The 22,265-nt window shown below is 36.7% G+C and overlaps 1 protein-coding gene across 2 annotated transcripts in view; it reads left to right on the top strand.

Annotated features, from left to right (window-relative positions):
* PREX2 (phosphatidylinositol-3,4,5-trisphosphate dependent Rac exchange factor 2) overlaps positions 1-22,265 on the top strand; it is a 167,027-nt gene that overhangs the window by 53,032 nt on the left and 91,730 nt on the right. For both annotated transcript variants that reach the window (XM_042808631.1, XM_042808632.1), the window contains exons 5-9: positions 782-883; positions 2,631-2,792; positions 10,217-10,350; positions 13,463-13,566; positions 19,054-19,203. In XM_042808631.1, coding sequence (XP_042664565.1) covers positions 782-883; positions 2,631-2,792; positions 10,217-10,350; positions 13,463-13,566; positions 19,054-19,203 — 652 coding nt within the window. The remainder of the gene's footprint in view (positions 1-781; positions 884-2,630; positions 2,793-10,216; positions 10,351-13,462; positions 13,567-19,053; positions 19,204-22,265) is intronic.

Below are 22,265 nucleotides of genomic sequence, written 5' to 3'. Positions count from 1 at the left end.
AGCAATTTCAACTATTTGTTGTGATGTCCCCTGTAGACTTGGTTGTCTCAGATTGCCCTAATTCTTTTTTCTCTCTCTCAGCTGCGTTTTCATGGGCGCTTCCATGCAGTATTTCAAGTATTCTTTGCTCCTGTGTTGGAAGTTGTCAAAAGTCACAGATTTCTTAGCCCATGACTACGGATATTTTATTCAGTGCCCATCATGTTTAAGTAAAAAAAAACATTGAAACAGTAGACCTTTATTGTATCAGGATACCGTATTGAAATCCATCAAACCATTTTTCATACTGCTTTCTACCTCAAATAGCATCTATAATGATCACTTTGAATTCTATGTTGTTGTTATTGACATGTGAAAGGATATTAGCATTTTATTTATTGCCTCTTATTGTGTTTACATAAATTGCCACTCTTAATTGGATTAGATGAAGATAATGAGGGTTCCCTGCATAATGATTACTGCATGACACCACTGCAGCTTCCTTGCCATGGAAGTCTATGTACCTGTCTGTACATGTGTTCAATTCTGTTCTTGTGATAGTCTTGCAAATCTCTTTCATCACATACTTGATTTATATGTAGGTTAGCTATTCCTGTGTGCACATGCTCTTATCTTCGTTTTTGTAAATTTTAACAGCAACTGCCTATGTTATAGAAACTTGATGTTTAATGGAGATTAAAACCTATTGCAGATTCATCTCTTGAACTTTAGTGTAACTGATCCTTTGAGAAACTGTAATGTTATCAGGATTTTTTAATTTGTGAAACTGTTTGCACTCTAGAATTGCATGCTCCTTGGAGGACGTAAGAACACAGATGTACCATTGGAGGGATATCTTGTAACACCAATACAGAGAATATGCAAGTATCCTCTTCTTTTGAAGGTACTTCTGAGTTTTTTTTTATCCTCAATTTCATACTCTCCATTTGAAGCTGGTTGCCAAGTGTATTTCAGTGAAACAGTGGAAACTATCTCCCTTCAGAGTGAATAATCTCCATTAGATATTGTACCCAGACTTGTGTTAATTAAAGCTAATGCCAAGACTTCTGATATTAGTATTAAAAGGATGGAGTTTGGCTCAATGAAGATTATTAGCTTTCCTGTAAATGTAGCAGTGAAGTTGGCTCTTCATTGTTGAATGGAAGTGAGGCATTCAAGTGAGTTTAATGAGACTGATTTCAGCTGGGTTTGACCAAATCTTTGCTAGAAATGCTTGGGGTAATAGAGTTTGTTACCAACATACTTTGCTAAATCTAATTTACCATCTTAAAATTGTAAATTAAAAATATATATGAAAATGATATTAAAGAAACACTTCAGAATAGCAATAAGATGTTGTGTGATATATTTTTAATGTGTTTGCATGCTTACCTTACTGTTATGGCTTAAAATGTAAAGAAAACTGTTAAATGTGCTGATAGGCATTAAATATTCAAGTCTCTGAGCTACTGCAGTTTTCTAATGCTAGGAAATAAGATAGTATGATCTTTAGGAAAGTAAGTATTTAAACACATTTATGCTTAACAAATTTGAGATTAACGTTGTTTATTATTTCAAACTATGAGAGAAACAAGAGTGGATTCTGTGTTAGTTGTGATTATTAGGCTATATTTTTTCAGTCCATATTAGTTTAGATCTCAAACATTGCCACATAGAAGGCATATGCATTTCATTGCTCTAACATAAAAGATTAAAAGTAAATACGGTAAAATAAAGATTTTTTTTTAAAACAAGTTAATACAATTACAGGGAAGTTTAAGTCATCTCAGATAGTTTGATAGTTAACTCAGATAACTGTAAAACTGTGGTTTTACAGTTCCCTTGGCTTATTTTAAAATTATATATATATTTTTTTCAGTGGAGGTTCTACAGACAAAACAGGGAAATTGGCTAATGAATCGCACTAGAGGCACACTGAAATGAATATATTTATGTAAAATAAATTTAGAGTGTGCTGGTGGCACTGTTAAGCTACTTGCTAAAACTTCTGAAAGAACGTACCCAACCCTCTGTCAGAATGTGCACTGAAGGCAGCCCTTTGCAGAGCTGTAAAAGGGGAGTTGGTAGTTTGAGATAGGAAATCTTCAATGAATACAGGCAACTCCACTTTTGTTTTTCAGAATGGCTGCTATTGCCAGTAGCCATACAAAATTGGTGAGTCACCTAAACTATTGTTCACTGCTCCCTTGTGTTACAGTAGATTAAACAATGGAGTGGAGATAAAGAAGCTGTTTGGTTTTTTTTTGTTCTGAGTTGCAGGAAAAGCAGGTGTTAATTTCAACTCGGTAAACTAGCATTTTAATGCAGAATTGTTATCTTTGTTGTTGAACAATGCCATCCCACGCTATTTAAAAACAACAACAAATGTCCACATGCAGAAACTTTGAGGTGAGAAAAGTAGCAGAAATAGAAGCTTTTTCCTAAGTAGTGATTTAGTTTTATTACTAGTAATTTATTTCTCTGTGTTTTAGTTTCCTACCAGGACAAAATGCAGGAGGGCTTATTACTTTTGCAAATAGTGAAAGAAGTCTGTCTATGATTTGATTTTGTATCCTGGTCAATTTAAGCCTCCTGTAATGTTCACTTAGAGATCAAAGACAAGTTCTTTTTTTCTTCTAATGTCATAATAGGAGTTACTGAAGCGGACTCCAAGGAAGCACAGTGACTATGCAGCATTAATGGAAGCCCTCCAGGCTATGAAAGCTGTCTGTTCCAACATAAATGAAGCCAAGAGACAAATGGAGAAATTAGAGTTTTTGGAAGAATGGCAGTCTCATGTTGAAGGATGGGAGGTAATGTCACAAAATGTGTTGCTTTGCATTGAGGGAGACATATCAGTTTTCAACAGGCATGTATTGCACAAGTTTTATCATCCTAAGGATATGGTGAGTTCCTCACTTCTATTAAATGACAGCTTTTATTTTTGGCTCTACACTGCAAATTGTTTTGTCCGTGATTGAGCATTGCTGTGTAGAACTTCACTGATTGGCATCCACATTTAGTCCAGTGAGTTAACTTCTCATCTTAATACCTCTGTACCTCTATCCAGTCTGATAATAGACTGTGATTCAGTTAATCACCCACGTTGGCTACCTGCCAAGATCCAACATCTTAACTGCTGGCAAGATTGATGACCAGTTTGAAAGCTGACAGTCCTTAATAGTGAGAGGTTCATGTGCTTCTCACTGTAGAAGTAGACATGAGTGCTATCTCAAAAGCTGTCCCCTCAAATCTTGTGCTAATCTTGATACATATAGGCAATGATTCTTTGCTCTCTGTAATATTTAGTGTCTGGAAAAGATAGAAAGAAAAATGTATTTTTTGAATGCTAGACTGGTAGACTGAAATCTAATCTTTTAGCTATGAAGTGGGAAATGGCCTTCATACAGTACAGAGAAAAGAAAGGCTTAGAGGCTCACATGGGACCTTGAATCAGAGAAAGCTTTGAGGTGGATCTGCTTGAACTTTAGCTGAGAGAGTTCCACAGGAAGTGTGACAACAAAAATGTTGACAAGAATAGGCAGCTTTCAAGTAAACATTCATACTAATAAGTAAAATGGAAGAGAGGAAAAACAGTCTATACATAGCATTGTTATCTCCCGGCTGTTGGCTGTGGCTAAGACTGGGTCTATGATGCGTTACAGTGTTTTTGCAGTGGCAACAAAGTTTGTATAGTACCTTTGAGCTCATCTCTGCTTTGAAATTTCCTATTTATCTAAAAATTTCCTATTTTTCCTTTTCATGTGTGGCAATGTTTTCAAAGGTAGCTCTTCCATTGCTGTAATTAGGGTAGGTATAATTTGGGGCAGAAAAATCTTCTCATCCCAGACCTTAGAGTATGATAGTCTTGCTTGAGACTGGCACTGTAACACATTCCATGAAAATTCACTGTGCTATGAGAAGAGGGATCCTAGCAAGTACAACAGCTCTGTAATTGTTGGTCTCTATTCAGTCAAGCCTTTCTGTGTAACTGCGTTTAGTTTATAGCACTCAGTCTCAGAACAAAACAATCCATTAAAGATGAACAATAAATGACATGGAATATGCACTCATGCCAGGATATTGTTCACAGGATTTTTAAGACGGATGTAAATAAAATAAAGCTTTAAGTGTTATTATGATTGAGAGAGACATCTTATGTGAAAGTAGTAAATATCTTAACAGCTGCTTGTTTAGACATCGTAAAAATAAGTTTCTCCTTTGCAATTAGCTTGACCATGCTGCCATCAGCTATATCTTAAAAAGATTACATGTAAACATTAAAATGCATGTCACTTTTATGATAACATCATGGAGGAGGCAACAGCAAGCTAACTGGCAGGTTAAGTGCTTATGTTACTAATATTCTAAGATGAGGCAAGCTTGTTAAGTCTGTATTGCCTATCACTGATTTTCTTCCTTCTGTTGTCAGATTTTCAGTTAGGTCTTCTACTGTAACAATTAAGTTCTACTTGCTTTTGGTGCCTTGAGTGTTATGTTTATGTCAAATACATCCTAATAAGCACACCCGTTGTAAAGTTTTATATTATAAATATGATCAATTCAGGGCATTATTAGTTATGTAAATTGATTAAGAACTATTCTCAAACCTCTAACCCTGAAAAGCAAATTCACTTTCCTGCATTAAGCATTTTCTCGCTCGTTAAGAAGACTTACAGTAGTAAATATGTTTTCTGTTAGATATACATTAATGAGCAAAGGTAGTGATATGGACAGAAGCATGCGAAACACAGACTTATTCTTTCTCATCTCAGAATGTGTTCTGTGAACTGTAACATAGTAATTTCCTTCCAGCATTGATTTTCTTCCCTAGATTTAATTTTAGAATTTCACTTGTGTTTGAACTCTGAAAGAATGCCATTGTCTTAAGATCTGTTTTCAGAACAGTTATGTGATATTTACTGTAGTTGAGCTGATCAGGTTCGATGTTATCATATGGCAGCCACAGGGTGCCCAATCTGGCAAAACTGGTCTTAATAGGCACATCCTTTGCAAGCATGAAATATGTTTAATCCTTGAAATGGTCAGAATTCCAGAGCATACATAAAAACTAGCAATGTTTTGAATGAATCCAAACAACAACTACGAAAACTCTATGAATGCGATGTATGAGAGTGGATTTAATTAAATAAACATCTGGTTTTCTGCATAGCCTAAAAATAAAGAGGAAACTTGTTGGAGATTTCCTTCCAGAAGGAAATGCTTAGCACATTGCCTGGCCCCAACTAGAAGGGAAAGGGGGGGAGAAAAAGACTATTTTAAGAATCTGATCAAAGCATGGCTTGAATTCCTATACATAAGTGTCATAAAATGAAGCTTGTGTTTGTTATAACAAAAATACAGATTCATGGAAAAATGGAACATCTGCTTCAAGAAAGGAAATTAAATGAGAAAGTCATTATACTCAAAATTTTCTAAGTGGTTAAATTTATTTGCCTGAATCCAGAACTTGTGTAGGTGGCTGTCTCAGCTGGAGAATGGCTCAGCAGCTGAAGGAGCCCGCCAGTAAAATTTGCGTGGATGTTTCAGTGACGGAAGAAGAAATAAAATTGTTGTTTGTTCTAAGCTGGAACCAGAACAACCCAGTGTGACTCACAGGCTGACTTATTAACAATAGCATGGGATATTCTGTCTCAAATAGCATTTTAATAGAGATCTCTGTTTTAAACTCCAGAAGTTTTAGCCCGTTTTCCTGGTTTATTTCTATTTCCTATGCATACGTGCAAGTACTGAAATGTAAGGTACTAAGTACAGTTTTTCTCCTTTATCAGTGATAGAGTGATGGATACTGATTCAGTACAGCCAGATCTTCATATTTGAATGAAATTTGCTCAGAGTATGTGGATAAGTAACACCTGAAAAAACTGAAACCAACAAATACTGCTTTTGATTTCATAGTAGTAAAGGACGTTTTTTACTATCAAAGATGTGTATTTAATGACTTAAGGATAAAAGGGGAATATTTTAAATTTCTTTCATATAGACTTTCTCCTTCCAATGTATTTTAGTGTTTTTATTTTGTATTAAGTACTATTCTAAAGAAAGATATTTGGGTCTTCAATGACTCTGTAAGAAAGATGAAGGACAAACTATGTTGTAAGAATTCTGGTTTCACTAAAAATACTTCATCAGCTTTAATTGCTGGTACTTCATATCAATACATGAGTTGTAGCATAGGAGCAGTGCTACAGTGAGCAACAGTATGATCTTCACTTGCAAGCAGCGAGTATATATGATAAATGTTTTCATGAAAATTTTATTAAAGCAAATTACTTTTTACGTTCTAATTGCTCACATTTAAGATTTCCTTGGTAGTTTGAGTTCAAATATTTAATGAAAGCGTGTTTGTCTCAGAAAAACTTGGTAATATTTGTTCCAAAGGTTTGTTCAGTTTTAGCTGTGGAGTCAGTTGCCTCTCCTGCTTATAGGACAAGGGTGTCCTCTCACTTGTAACCTTGAACTTGCTCCACAAGAAGGACTGCTAAGAGCTGGATAAATGAGTTATCCTAATGGACTAGATATAAACTAGTTTGAGTATTCCTGCTGTAAACCCTTGTTTAAAGTGCAGATGCATCCTTCATGAAAAGGTTTCTATAGTTTTCATTCCTCCTTTGAATTTTGTGATAGATATGCTTGTCCTTTGTGCAGCCCATCATGTCCTTCTTTGGGATGTTTTTTGGGATGCTCTGGAGAGGAGTGCTTACGTCAGATGTAGAATTGTCATTACTTTCACATAATATATCCTTCCTCTTCTGTCCCTTTCAGCTCCTTTCCCAACCAAATTCTAGGAGCAGGCTGACCCTCACAGTGTTGAACGCATATGGTGTGGTGGAGGGAGCACAAGGAGGGATATTTCTGCACTGACAGTGTTATGTAGGAGAGCCAGACATGACTTCTGATCCTGTTATCTTATTCCCTTGGACTTCAGAAAATGCAACAGTAATAACAAAATTCATTGACCTACAGCCACACCAGCATGGGTTATGATCTTGTCAAAAGGTATAGGATAAGTGAAGTTAAAATTGTTCAGTATTTGGAAGGGAGGTCTCTAAGGGAAAAAAGTACCATTATAATGTTTTCATCATCTAGTAATTTGTATTAGAAGAAGAGGAAAATGAAGAGGAAAATAATAGCAAAGTATAGTAACGTGATACAGATAAAATGTCATGCTGCAGCGTTAAACTTGAATCATAAATGAGGTGAATCTTGGGAATTGAGGTAACCTGAAACATATAGATTTAGCATATGTAAAAAATATGGTATTTGAAGTCATGATTCTGACGTAGAGACAGAACTTGCTTGGGCTGTTGGGAGAAGGTTAAATTTTCCTGCAGCGAAAATGAGTATTTCAATATAAAGAGATTAAATGATTTCATTAAATGTCTTCTCTGTGAAAAATACACCCTTTTGTAGAAAACTGAAACTGCTGATATAGTTTTAAAACCTTAAAATTAATTTTTTTTGGTTCCCAGGTAGAAATGATAATTTTCCAGCAAAGATGGAATTTTCTGTAAAAACAAGGCAACACAAAACCCAGACTTTTAAAATTGAATTCCAACAAAGTTTAAAAGTAGCATAAGGAATTAGTTACTCTTATTAATGTACAAATGAAGTGAAATAGAATGGAAGGTAATAACCCACTTTTCTGTTGTTGTTAGCAAGAATTAAATACAGTCCTAATTTATGCTTAATTCATATTATTGAATGTGCTTTTAAAATGCTTTGATGTTTGGTTTCTAATAAGACTGTAAGATTAATTTGCTAGCTTCTGGTGCTTATTCTCTCTTAGGAAAGGAAGTATGGCCTAGCAGCTACAAATGACATTCATTTTGCCTCATTTTATCCCAGTTAGAATCAAAAGTAGTTAGTTAGCATTGATATTGAAGTTTCTTGATCTGTAGAGCTGAATCGTGGTTATGGTTGTGCAATCTCTCTTATCTCTGTAAACAGCCTGTTTGCCCCTTAGAGCAGAGTCTGAGCTATTGCTCAACATTCAGAGCTGTGATGTACAAAGGATGAGTGGTAAGATGAGGAGCTGAGAGTGAACTCATGATTGCTGCTTGGTTCTTAATTGAGTGCTTTTTTTTTTATTTTTTTTTCTTTTGGTGGTCTGCTGTGATCAGATCAAGAAGAGGAAGTAATGCAGCTATTGCAAGTAGAAATCATTCAGAACATATGCAGACAAAAGGAAAATCCTGGCTATGGCAGATTTTCCAAGTTGAATGTTGACTGCTTAAAATTAGGAAACTCCTTGGGCCAGGGCTGTATGTTTAGGTGCAGTCAGATGTGTAATTGTTGATAGGATGGTACGAATTAATGTAGCACAGGGATGGGAGATCTGTCTCTCAGGAGCATGGATTTGTATGGCAGTCAATAAGACAGTATGCTGTGTCCTCCACTCGAGCCGCACCACCACCGTGAAGCAGGACAGATATGGGGAAGAGTGGCAGGAAAATTTCTCAACAGAGAAAAACCTAGGGATGCTTGTTGACAGCCGGCTGAACATCAGGCAGTGGTATGGAACATGAGCCAGCGGTGTGGCCAAGGAGGCCAATGACATCCTAGTTTGTGTCAGAAACAGTGTGGCCAGCAGAACTAAGGAAGTGGCTCTCCTGCTGAACTTGGCACAGGAAAGACCACACTTCAAATACTCTGTTCAGTTTTGGGCCCCTCACTACAAGAAAAATATTGAGTTGCTGGCATATGCTCAGAGAAGAGCAGTGGAGCTGGTGGAGGGAATAGAGAAGAAGACATACTGAAGACTGACTGAAGGAACTGGGCTTATTTAGTCTGAAGGACAGGAGGCTGAGTGGAGACACCTATGCTCTCTACAGGAACTTGAAAGGAGTTCTGTCTTTTTTCTCTACTGACAAGTGTTAGGACCTGAGAAAATGGCCTCAAGTTTTTATAAACAGGATGAGGGTCAACTCTTTGAAAGGGTAGATAACAGGAGGACAAGAGGAAATGGTTTTAAGTTGAAGGAGGGAAGATTTAGATTGGATGTCAGGGGGATGTTCTTTACAGCGAGAATGGTGAGGTGCTGGAACAGGCTGTCCAGAGAGGCTGTGGATGCCCCGTCCCTGGAGGTGTTCAAGGATGGGTTGGATGGGGCCCTGGGCAGCCTGGTCTGGTATTAAATGGGGAGGTTGGTGGCCCTGCATGTGGCAGGGGGTCTGGAGCTTCATGATCCTTGAGGTCCCTTCCAACCCTGGCCATTCTGTGATTCTGTGATTTGCCAGGGGGGTTGTTAGAACTTCATGGAAAAAGTGAAAAAACCCTTGGAACAGTGATTTGGAACTGACTGCCCAGGGAAGTGGTGAAGTCTCTGTTTCTTGAGATATTTTGAGATGTGTGGATGTGGCACTTTAGAGATGTGGTGAACTCATTAGTGCCAGGATTTGGTGACTTTAATGGTCTTTTCCAACCTAAATGTTTGTGTGAGTCTATGATATTCAGAACAACAAAGAGCAACTTGAATTCAAGGCAGGCTTTCTCAGGAGGTTAGTTTGCCTTTGTAAGGCATTGAAATGGTAGGAATTTTTCATAGAAATATTTGTGGAAAAATGTTATTCCGTGTTAAAGTTGCTTCTTTTTCATTAACCTTTTTGAAAATGCCCACCTTCTTTTCTAATAGGAGAATGATCTGCCTGAAGAAAAATGCGGCATGGGAAATTTTATCCCAAGTGTACAAAGATTAGCAAAATTCTGATGTCTTCAGAGTATGTTAAGTAGTATGCTAGGCAGTCTTAATTGTATATGCTGTTGTTAACTTTGCATGAATTTTAAACGTTACTGATTTTTGTTTTGAATCTATCTGTAGCTCAATTTAGTGTGGAATTATATGTATAATTTTAGTGATGTTTAAGTTCTAAGATACCTTAGATTTCCAGTTCATCTTGGCATACATTATGTGTTTCAAAGCCCCACTTTCACGCATTTCCTAATAAATATTAAAATTACTGAGACGTGTTTGCCTGGTTTTAAATGTAAGCATTCCAAAAAGGAACAAACCATTACTCCAGTTACTACATGAACACAAAGCTAATGTTAAACATCATTAAGTAAATTTTTAAAAATATTAGTTACAAAGTAATATATTACCATGTGTATTAACCTTGATGTTTTGGAGAATTGTCACACTGTCTGTGTGAGAGATGCTGTCCTTTCTTGCTGTAGAATTCACACAAAAAAATGATCTCTTTACTATTGTCTGTAGGGGTCTAACATCACTGATACATGCACAGAAATGCTGCGAAGCGGATTACTTCTGAAGATTTCAGCGGGAAATATCCAAGAGCGGATATTCTTTCTCTTTGATAACCTTTTGGTATACTGCAAAAAAAAGCACAGGTAAAGAATTCACTTATACTTGGAAAAATCATTTGTGTTTTTCTCACGGTAGAGCTGGTCCTTTGTATGCTTTTTCTGAATATTTGAACAACTCCAAAATACTTACTGTGATTAATTGCATTGACATTGAGGCCCTGGAACGTGTCCAGAGAAGGGCAACGAAACTGGTGAGGGGTCTGGAGCACAAGTCTTATGAGGAGCGGCTGAGGGAGCTGGGATTGTTTAGTCTGGAGAAGAGGAGGCTCAGGGGAGACCTCATTGCACTCTACAACTTCCTGAAGGGAGGTTGTGATGAAAAAGGGTCTGGCCTCTTCTCCCAGGCAAATAGTAGGACCCGAGGAAATGGCCAGAAGTTGTACCAGAGGAGGTTTAGGTTGAACATTAGGGCAAACTTTTTCTCTCAAGAGGGTGGTCAGGCACTGGAATGGCTGCCCAGGGAGGTGGTGGAGTTGCCATCCCTGGCAGTGATGAGGAGCTACGAGATATAGTTTAGTAGCTTGTGGTACTGGGAATGGGAGGGTGGTTGGACTAGATGATCTTGCAGGTCGTTTCCAACCTTGCAATTCTATGATTCTATGATTCAGTATATACTTCAGTGTTTTTGGAGAAGACCTATCATCAGGGAGAGATGTATTTAATTCAAACACTGAAAATGTTGTGCAGTAGTGCAGAAACCAAATGGTGATGTACAGAGAGAAGGAATCTACTTCATCAGACTTCCACAATGAGTTCTATGTGATAGTCCCACTCTCTTGTAGGAAGGGTAAACAATTTGAATTTATAGTTGAAACACGTAGTATTGTAGCTTATGCTATAAAATTTGTCTCAATGGATTCAAGTATTTCAAGCCTTTGTACATCTAAGCAGGGAAGAGAGGACACTATTTCTTGGTATATCACAAGGAACAATTCTGTAATTCAGCAGCAATGTTCTACAGTTAGTGTTCACTAAGTATTCTTACACTTCTGCAAAATAGGAGTTCTGAGTACAGGTATTCCTGTTTGAGTTTGTCTGTTGATGCAAAACAGCTTTGAGTAGCCAGTAAGTACACGTACTTCTAAATAGATCCTTTGTGGGTCCTTAGATACAAAATAGACCTTGGAAATTCTCTCTAATACCGCAGCCAAATACAATTCTTTGCCACTGATAATGGAGACCAGAACTCCAGTGTGGGCACCACAATCTTCATGTATTGTGTAGTACAGCAATGACCTGAGAATGCTTCAAAACATAATATGATGTATATATATATATACAACTAGTCAGTGGAAATTTGTCCTTAAAGTGTATGAATCTAAAACCAATCCTTAAGCGATACTTTAAAATTTCGTTAACAACTTTTGTTGTCTTATGTGGTGTATAGTTTATATTTGTATTCTTCACATTAATTTTTGCATATTACTTATCGTGGCAATAATTTTCCAATCATAGTCATTATACTTCTTTACCAAATATTTTATATTCATATAACACAAGGGCATGTGGCTAAAGGAAGGATATCCCTTTTCTCTCCTTACGTGCTAATTATAGTCTTTTGGTTAGATGTAGTACCTGTACAACTTCTTGTTGAATTTACATGAGGAGAAGATGTTCTCATCAGTACACAGTTGGCAAAGCAGAAAATCATAGTAGTGCAAAGCATCCCTGGGCCCTTTTGATCAGGAATATCATATGAGGAGTTCTCTAAATTGTAAAGTTGCTGAGCTTGTTCTGCAAGGGCATTTTTCAGACTGTACTGGAAATGCTGGTTCTTGCTGTGACTTATAACTGAAGGAGATACTTGGTAATTTGTGTAACTGAGGCCCTGATATGTGTTCAAACAAGGGCAACAACGCTGGTGAGGAGTCTGGAGCGCAGGCCTTGTGACAAGTGGCTGAAGGAGCTGGGATTGTTCAGTCTGGAAAAGAGGAGGCTCAAGGGAGACCTTATTGCTCTCTATAACTACCTGAAGAGAGGCTGTAATGAGCTGGAGGTTGGCCTCTTCTCTCGTGTAACGGCGATAGAACTAGAGGGAATGGCTTCAAGCTGCACCAAGGGAGATTTAGACTGGGCGTTAGGAAATACTACTTTTCTGAAAGAGTGGTCAGGCACTGGAATGAGCTGCCAGGGAAGTGGTGAAGTCACCGACCCTGGAGGTGTTCAAGGAATGTTTGGATTTTGTGTTGAGGAATATGGTTTAGTGAGCACTATTGGTGATCAGTAGGTGGTTGGACTGGATGATCTTGTAGGTCTTTTCCTCCCTTGGTGATTCTGTGATTGGCAAGTAGGCAAAGAGGGTGTTCTTCACAGGAAGCTTGTATTTTGACAATTTTTAAGTCCTTTTTTTTTTTTTTTTTTATAGAGCAAGATATTTTATATAGTTTTTGAACATTCTTTTCAGCACAGTTGTGTAAACATGGGTAAATAAGCTTTAGTTTCACAGATACAAATGTCTCTTGGGTTACTGGGTTTAGTTTGCTTCGGAGAAAAAATATACTGAACCTTTTATGCTTACTACCTCTGGTTTATCTTACATAAGAGAAGCTGCATGGGACTAGGAGTCTCAAAAAACTTTCAGTAGGTTTGCAGTTATGCCAATGCCTACACAAAATTTCAGCAGTTCTTAATTATAATTTCTGATTAACTCTTATGTAAGAAAAAATGTCTTTATTGTTCTTCCAGGCATAAACACCACAAATGAGGTTAATGTTTATAGGACACAATTTATATCTAAAGATGTTATTTCATTTTCTCAGTCATACTATCCTTGTTTTGAATTTCTTGACAAGTGTAAGAAGGTTAAGCCAGGAGGAAACATTCTCCCATGCTGTATTTTGTCTTTAATGACAGAGTGACATGTAAGTATCAAGGTACTGGAACAGGACATTTAGTATGAGACTTTGTTTACAAAATCTCTTGTCATCTAGCAGTTTGTATATAAGTCTTGTCAGAGGTAGCATTTTGCTTTAATGTCAGGAGTGTCTTATTCAGGAATGATTTCCACAGTTCAATTGCACAGGTATAAGTGGGCTATGACACTTTTAGTTGTCATTAAATGCTACTTGTACAAGTAGCATTGTAGAAACAAATCACAAGATTGTGCGTGACTGCTTATCTGCTCCTCTTTGATCAGGCGATTGAAGAACAGCAAAGCATCTACAGATGGCCATCGTTACCTCTTTCGGGGCAGAATAAACACAGAAGTGATGGAGGTAGAGAATGTAGATGATGGAACAGGTGAGTATATTTGTGCTGCGGATTTACAGAGTAAATGGTGCTGAAATCAAATGCAGCTTCATGATTTCTTTGAAAATAAAGAGAATAAGAAGCCACTTCAAAAGAGCGATCTGCTCTTATCAAAACTCTACTTCTGACACATCATTGCTTTCATACTTTATTAGCTCAACAGTCATAGATGACTTTTATACTAGCCTGAACAGAGTAATAAAGCAGAGTAACATTTATTGCTCAACTGGAGTCATGTGTTTTAACTTTACAACATTACAGCTCTACTAAATAGTATCCCTAGGCAGGTGATGTATTTGTAGTAGCAAATGCTGAATTTGTAAGGTGTTTGAGGAAAAGAAAAAAGTTTTTCATAATACTCTTAGGACATAATAAAATAGGAGGCATTACTTTATATTTCCAATGATTCTATGACTCGTACTGGATTTCTAGTTTTCTACTTTCCTTTGCAGTTTTCTGTACTTTGAAAGTTCTTTTCCAGAGAAAACTAATTAACTCTCCCTCTATTAGTTGACATCACTTTAATTATAACTCTTGACATTGCTGGGACCACAGAAGATTATATCCACCATGAATATTCTAAGAACTTTGTAATACAACATTTCACTGTTTCCAATTCCATGTATTACCGTGCTTTAAGCAAATATTTCTTCTGTTGTCTTTAGTGAAGATTTCTTTCTTTCTCCACATTCATCATCTGTATTTCTCAAGGCTGTCATTACTTTCTTCATTAGCTTGTTCTTGCTATTCTGTACTTGATCTTGTTTACACTGTCCTTCTATTTCCTGTGCATTCATTTTTAGACATAAGGAAAAGCTTTTTCTGTCAGAGAGTGGTCAGGCACTGGAATGGCTGCCCAGGGAGGTGGTGGAGTCGCCGTCCCTGGCGGTGTTCAACAGGCGTCTGGACAACGTGCTGCGTGATATGGTTTAGTGCTAGTGGTGGCAATGGAGATGAGGAGACGGTTGGACTAGATGGTTTCCAACCTTGTGATTCTATGATTCTGTGATTTTCTTAGTGAATTTTCAAGCGCAGGTTATCCCCCTCTCTGCTCCAGACACCAGTAGTCTAATTTCCTCCATCAATAGGAAGTCTTGCTACCTTACCCATTTCCTATAGCCTTGCATACAATAGTGAAGGCCATCTTCCTTCCTTCCCACTTCCTCTCCTGTGCCATTTCAAATCTTGTTGCTTTGTTATATGGAACATTTCTAAAACCTGGAGAGGTTCCTTTCCTCACTTCAGAAACATGAGTTAATGGTTTGATTATTTTATTTTGTGTGTAATTCTCACCTTTTTTCCTCCACATCCCCAAGTTTCCTGCCTTCTCCATTTCTATTAGTCCAGCATCCTAGAACAGTTTTCTTGTAATTATTCTTTTTTGATGTTGTATGGTTCTCTTTGAAATATCAAAATATTTGCCATTTCCCTGGCCTGTGGAAGCTTTCCTTCCTTTTTTTTAAATTTCTATCACTTTTTTCTTTCTTATTTTTTTTTTTTTTTTTTTTAAATAAACTTGTTTTCTTCCTTGTGGTCAGAAGTCCCTCTCCTTGTGCATCTGTAAGTCTTATCACGATGCTCTTCTTTAACCTTCCACTGTCTTATTTTTTGTACTGTTCTCATTTGTTGCACTCAGATGTCTTGTTTCTCATCCCCTGTAGTCATCAGCCTTTGAACTTTAACCCTGTAATATTTTATTGCATTCTTTTTGCCTTATGTAATTCTCAAGCATAGCAATTTGTTCTTTGAGCCTCGTTCATATAAGCTTTGCTAGTGAATGTTTGTTATATTATTTTCTTCTCCGTAATAATCTATTATCCATCATTCTCCATAATTCTAATTTCAGAATACAAGCTCTTAGGGGCATTGTGATTTTATTTCCATAGCTGTATCTGACTTTCTCATGTATTCTTCATGGGGCTTTTGTAAGCATTAAAGACTTGAATCTAGGTGATACTTCCACAGATCTTTATTGCAGATTTTGGGATCATCTGTTCTCTTGGTATAAAGAACCATAGTGCTCTAGGGAACTGGATAACTGAGTGTGTTTGCTTTCAGCACTGATAAACGTAGGAGTGTAGTCTTCACTGTTGATAAACAGATGAATAGAAATAGGAAAACAGTGTCCTGGTGTGGTTTGTTGTCATGTTAATGAACAGTATACCTACAAAAATTAACAAAGGTTTTTCTTGACTGAGCAGTACAGTTGGTAGAAGCTTTCTCTCCTTTCCTTCCTTCTTCCGCTTTTTCCTTCCTTTTCAACATCATGAAGCACTCTGTTTTGTTTATTCAGTTCTTAGAATTCAGAGGAAAGTACATTTTTAAAGGCTTTCACCCGTCATTAAATGAATGCTGTTTAGTTTACGAAGGCAGGCACTTGATGCTTAGGAAATTCCAGATTTATGGTTTATTATGCTAGTTCTGTCTTGAAATAAAGCATGAAACAGAAAAATCACTGTGTGATAATAGTAACCAGAGATTGCTGGAAAAATGTATAAGGAAGAGGCAGGGAACCAAGGCTCTGCAGCAATTATGTGATTGGTGTTTTTGAGCACTGGTGCTCTTGAGAGTCTGAACAGTGTGACACATAGAAGTCCTTCAACATATTCATTTATTTATTTGCTTGGAAAAGAAGTCTATTGCATATGGCACTAACAAATTGCTTGATATGCATCTCTTAAAGGGTTGAGTGTTGAATTTTGTAAAAAATTTGTCGCAATTTTTCAAATTGCAAGCTTTTAATGTATTGCTGTGTATCATTAGACAATGTCATCTTTCATCTCCTTCTCTTGTGAAGATAGAAACTTAATAAATTGTTCAGCGTGCTTCTTTAGACTTTGGGAAGATCACCTTCAAGTCTTATGAAATTCTCTCTGCTCTAACCAGGATGTCAGATTTGCAAATCCTTTGCTTAGCCTGAGTGGCAGATATGGTTACTTTGCTGTGAAGCGTGCATGTTTCCTGTGCAGCTGGCCCATAAGAACATGCACACCTCTTGTCTGTCCATCCAGGCAGCAGGTGTGAAGCTCTCCATAGGATTTCGTTCAACAGGCTGTCCAAAATTGGCAGGAGTTTGTATGGAATAGTAGCAGACTGCTGAAATGCCATTAAGATGACTTTGATAGGTGTACTGGGGAGGCCATACAGCTTGGGGGCTTAAAATCATGGGTAGCACATGGATCAAAAAAGTAAAGGGATGTCACAGTTAAAGGTAGAGATCAAAGTCAAGCTGGACTTTATAGTAGTGGGTTATTATTGCCGAATTTGGCGACAGCTACATGTGTTCATTCACCTGAACTGTCTGCCAGCTAACATTAGGCAGTCTTAGCACCCAAGTAGATGTTTGGGCTTTTCAGAGAGTTCTGTGATTTTTAAGGGCATGAGATAAATATGTTATCAAATTGCCAGCACTCAGGGTCCTGCAGTTACAGAAATTCAGAGGCAGTGAAAACTGCAAATTTAAAATGCCACTCTGTACACTGAGATATTCAAGCAGCTGGATGAGCCAAATTTTCTGAATTAAACTCTTAAATTAACATCAAAATTTGGTTCGCAGTGAAATGTAGGTACCTAAATCTGTGATTTTGACTGCTTTTTTTACACACAATTTTAATTGCTGTGTTAGAGATCATATTTCCCTGCCAAATGAGGGTGTTGGGATCACAGATGCAGGATGAAAAAAGACCACAGGAAAAACATTACCCTGTAGTTTTATACACGTTAACCTGCAACTTAAAAGCAAATAAACAAAAAGGTGCAACTAGTGCTTAATTGCTAGATTTTTAAGCCCATGCAAAAATAATACAGGCGGATGTAAAGTTTCCTTCCTCTGGTAGCCCTTCAACCTCTCATCTCCAGAAGACTGCAGCCTCTCAACTGATAGCTTCTGTCTGAGACTTTATTTTCTCTGGCTTTAGACTGTAGTTTTCTGGAGTTGCACAAGTGATATGATGATTAGTTTTAAAGAATCAGTGTTTATAAAGAGGCAAAGGATTTTAAGCATAGGTTATGTGCATAAAAATGTGGTACATAGGTAAGCAGTATGAAATGTGGTATAGTAAAAATAAATTCAGTTTCTTTTCCATCATACACTTGCTTGCACTTTCTTCCACTCTTTTGATTAATAGAAAATTTTGTTGAGTTAGAAAGCAGCCATCAGTCTCATAATTTTCTAGTAGTTCCTGACATTTCCCAGCCCACTGTAGACAGCTTGGCTTCTTTCCATCTAATTAAAATGCAGAGTTACTGAAAGGATACTAGCATGTCTGCTGAGATTTATGAGAAATTGTAGCAAGCATTTCAGCAGGAGTTTCAGTTTTAGAAAATCCCATCTCATTATATAAAACAGGGCTGAATTATGAAAAAGTATTTACAAAGTAAAGAGGTCTGTATTTGTTAGAATAGTTCAGGGCTGGCCCCAGGGCTTTCTTGTTTATTAATGAAAGTTTAATGGTGAGAAAATGCTGACCTTTGATTTTTGTAATAATTTGTACAATAGTTACTAATTCAAGTTTTAATCTATATTTTATTCAAAAAGATGTGTTTGCTATCAGAGGCTGTTTATGCCTCACAAACTTTGCTTCAAGAGATGTACCTAATCCTATTCAAGGATATTCAGACTGTACAGAGGTGCTAGTTTCAGAGAAGATCTGTATAGCAAATTTCTGAATAAGATTTATGGACTAGCATGTTAACATGAAATGTCATGTAAATAAAGAAGGGGCAATGAGGTAAATTATCTATTTTTTGTAGCAGAGCATTTTACATGTTAACAGGCAAAACTTAGGATATTTACAAACATTAGCAGCAGTTGTTACTTCTCTCTCATTACGTGCATGCTGAAAATAGGCTGGTTAGGAACATATTTCAAAAACAGTGCATTTGCTTATAATGGACTTTTGTTATATTTTGTTATATTGTAGTTTGTGTAAAAAATTTTTTTTACTTACGTATTTTACATCAAATATCAGTAAAAATATATTTGATATGATTTGCTTTTCTTTAGAACAAAATTGTATTTTCCTCCCCGTGTCCTTAGTACTTTCATAAACTTAATAGTAAATCATTCAACTGGCAGAACAGCTCTGAGACATTTAATGGCTGAAACCACAATGCTGCTTTTTATGGAACTATTTATGACAGTTTAACACAAACAGAAGTATTCTAAGTACAGCGATCAGTTCTTTCATGAAGACTCTGCTTGTTTTAGCACCGAGTCTGTCTTCTTCCATATGCCAGGCAATTGTGTCACATGATAAAAAACATGTTGAGTTGACTAAAAGTTAAAAGTACCACTCACTAAGGTATAGTAGTTCACAAATAACTTTCATTTTTTTTTTTTTTTTAATTTGTTCTGCTTTACTTTGTTTTGTTTTCCATATCTTATAATTTTTGCGTGTCATGCTAGGAGTTCTTAAGAATTATGAGTATTTATTTTGCAAGAGTTCTTGGTCTTCAAGCCATTTTATCTATTCTCAGCTGACTACCACAGTAGTGGCCACACTGTCATTAATGGCTGGAAGATCCACAACACAGCTAAGAACAAATGGTTTGTATGCATGGCAAAAACTCCTGAAGAGAAGCAAGAATGGTTGGAAGCTATTTTGAAAGAGCGAGAGAGACGAAAAGGTAGGTTAATAAACTTCTTTGTGTTGATTTGCCAGAAAGCCATACTATATTTATATGTTGAGATATAAAACAAAACCAGCTGCTAAGCAAATTTCCGGTGTCAGGTTCCGCTGATGGTTTATGAATAGCAGCTTGGAAAAAAATAAAATTGTACTGAGAAGGATGTAAAGATTTGTATCATATATTTTGGTAGTGAATGTTATTTTGGAAATGGGAAGATGACTTTGTGTGATTTTGCAGCTTATCCTTAACCACAGTATGTTGTCATAATTTCACTAAGGCCTGAGAATTATCTGTGATATAGGAGGGTCTATTCTGAATGCCTTTTGGGATCTGTACACATTTTCTGAATGGAAATCTGAATCACTGAAACGTGCAGGTTTCCTAAGTTTCTTCATGCAGATGATCCAACATGAGATGGTACAGAATATACCCACTACCCCATATTTCATGCATTCTCCTTAATCAAAGATGGTAAAAAATCACCATTACCAAACAGCTATCTTTTTTGAATTTCTGAACCAAGATGGAAGAATACTTGGCTTAAAATTGATCCTGTTTTTTTTTTTAATGTGACTATAAATAACATTGTGTATTAAAGGTGAAACCGTGCACAAAATAGAAACAAGGAAAAATGATGCATCATCATCTTCTGAAGCTAATTTCATTTGTAAGCTGACATTCCTAAGTAGTAAGGAAGTATGGGGTCTTGGTACTGAAAGAAAGTATGATCTTGTGGTGAGATCTGTGTTTCTGTTTCTGGTCTGCCTAGATTTCCTGTGGACTGTTGTAGTAGCCAGTGTTTTGAGACTTCACTCTGAAGAGAGTATAACAGTGTTTCTTTGGTCTTTTAAGTCTGACTACTGAATGTTTTTTGTATAACATCTGCCATCGGATTAGAGTTTCCACTAGAGTGTCTGAGAATTGACAAATTAATGGTGCTCATGAGAACTAATATTGAAAAAGCTAAAAAGGTTCTGTAGAGTTCCCAAGCTTCAACATTTTAGAACATTGAATGAAAAGCAGTGTGGAAAAGATGACATCAAATGCAACAGACAATGGAGGACCTTGTCTGAATTGGCTAAAAAGGATTTGTAACAAATCCCACTTCACTTTTGCTAAGTTTTTTTGGTTTCTCTAGATGATTGGCACCTTTAGGTAAGGAATACAAAGAGTAAGTAGGAGTATTTTGTGTTGTATTCTTGTTATTTCACTTTATACTGCTAGCAGAGGTGAGTCTGACCTAAACCTTCCCAGTCCTGAGGTCGAAAGTAGCTTTCTAAAGTCAGGAAAAGATTTTAGCATCTTCTGATTTGAAGAATTACTCAGCTCTTGGAGGTCATAAAGCTTTTGCCACTGAGGATGCATCCAGGGAAGAAATAAGAAGAGGCTAGAGCACGAGAGGATTTGGTACATGCTCGGTTTGTAACAGAATCTTCACAAGTATTTCTTGAATATCTCAATTACTTCATCCTCTTATAAATGTATCCATCCCCTCCAGCACAATTTTTTCAAAACATCTGTATATATACCTATTAAAAAGCAGGATACATCAACTTCATTGCTAAAAGGTTCTCAGATCACTCAGAAACAAAAATGGGCCTGTTTTTAGAATTCAGATATTGTCTGAACACTGCTGTAAACACTTTTTCAGGAATTCATTTTGAACGTAAATGTGCTTTAATTGTGTATTTGCTTAATAATATATAGAAACTGTTAATGCATTATATATTTATGTTTATTTACCCTGAGGTGTAAATATGAGGACATATGAGGACAGTGTTTTTGTCTCCTTTGTGAGTCAGGCACCAACTAAATTAAATAAACACACTTGGCAAATCTCCTGAGCTGCAAGTGAGGCTCACATGATTAACTGCCCCCTTTACTACGCTGTGTGGTAGAGCTTGCCTACGCATTCCTTCTTAGTGATGCTGTGTCCCCCTCATCTCATGTAGATCCTTAGATTGCAGTGATCTCTAGACTAGGTGAATACAGAATGTGGAACATGGTAATGCAGCTTGGTATGCCATGTCTTGGGGCTTTCTGGACCATTGAGTTTGGGAGACTTGGAGATTCAGTGTACTGAGAGAAGGTCAGCCTACATTATTTGCAGTCTGTATGGTGAGGCTGAACAAAAAGGGAGAGAATGTCCCAAGTGAAATAGTTCAGCAGACTTTTCAGTGGTTATTGAATTCACTCTCAGCTAGGGCTACATTTTTAGATGTATTTTCTTTCTATGAGAAATAAAGGTGAATTGGAAACTTTTGTTAGGAAATCTTTCCATGAGTACTTAGACTTCTATGTAAACATCTGAGACATTCTGAAAGATAGGAATCTATTTAAATGGTCATCAGTTTTAAGGCTGATGGTGCTGTGGTTACCTGTTTCAAATAATCAATACAGAGAAAAACATCAGAATCCCTTAAGCTCCATAAGCAGTATACTGGTTAGATGTTCTTTTTCTGGGAGTATGTCATGTTTTATGGTTGTGTGGCACCACTGCTAACTGGTTTGTGTGTAAGAGACACTTCACTTGACCAGTACCTTTGTTAGCTTTTTGTTATAATTTTTGTCTGGCTATTTTTCAGAATTAATGAAGAGGCAGAGTGCTACTCGAATATACAGTTATAATTTCTAAAAACGTGCAAATTTGGAGAGAAAAACTGAAAACATAAATAAGACATTCCAGAAATGTGTGGTTTATCCTGAATTAAGAACTGTTGTAGAGAAAATACAAGGTTTATGAAGATCTGTGGTATTCCTTGAGAGAGCAAACTTCTGTCAGTGGGCAATGTGATGCATAATTCAGCAAGAACTGGTTGTTATTGTACTCATCTGTAATTCTGAAAATGTAGTGACTTTCTCAAGAGGTGAAATAGATGAAAATAATAAATGTTGAATTAATCTCCTTGATAGCTTTTGGGAAAATTCTGAAACAAATAAAAATCTAGTTATGAAAGTGGTTTTGTGGAAAAGGGGTAGGTTAATCTTTCATGAAATTAACAGGTTTATAACAAATAATTAGGGACAGTTCCTTGGAAATCTGAAAAAAAAAGAAAAAG

Source organism: Centrocercus urophasianus, unplaced genomic scaffold (assembly GCF_019232065.1).
Source record: "Centrocercus urophasianus isolate 14NV4802_14NV808 unplaced genomic scaffold, USGS_Curo_1.0 seq_11, whole genome shotgun sequence".
Taxonomy (NCBI): domain Eukaryota; kingdom Metazoa; phylum Chordata; class Aves; order Galliformes; family Phasianidae; genus Centrocercus; species Centrocercus urophasianus.
Note: the sequence above shows the minus strand (reverse complement) of the source record. Positions and strands in the feature narration are given on the sequence as shown.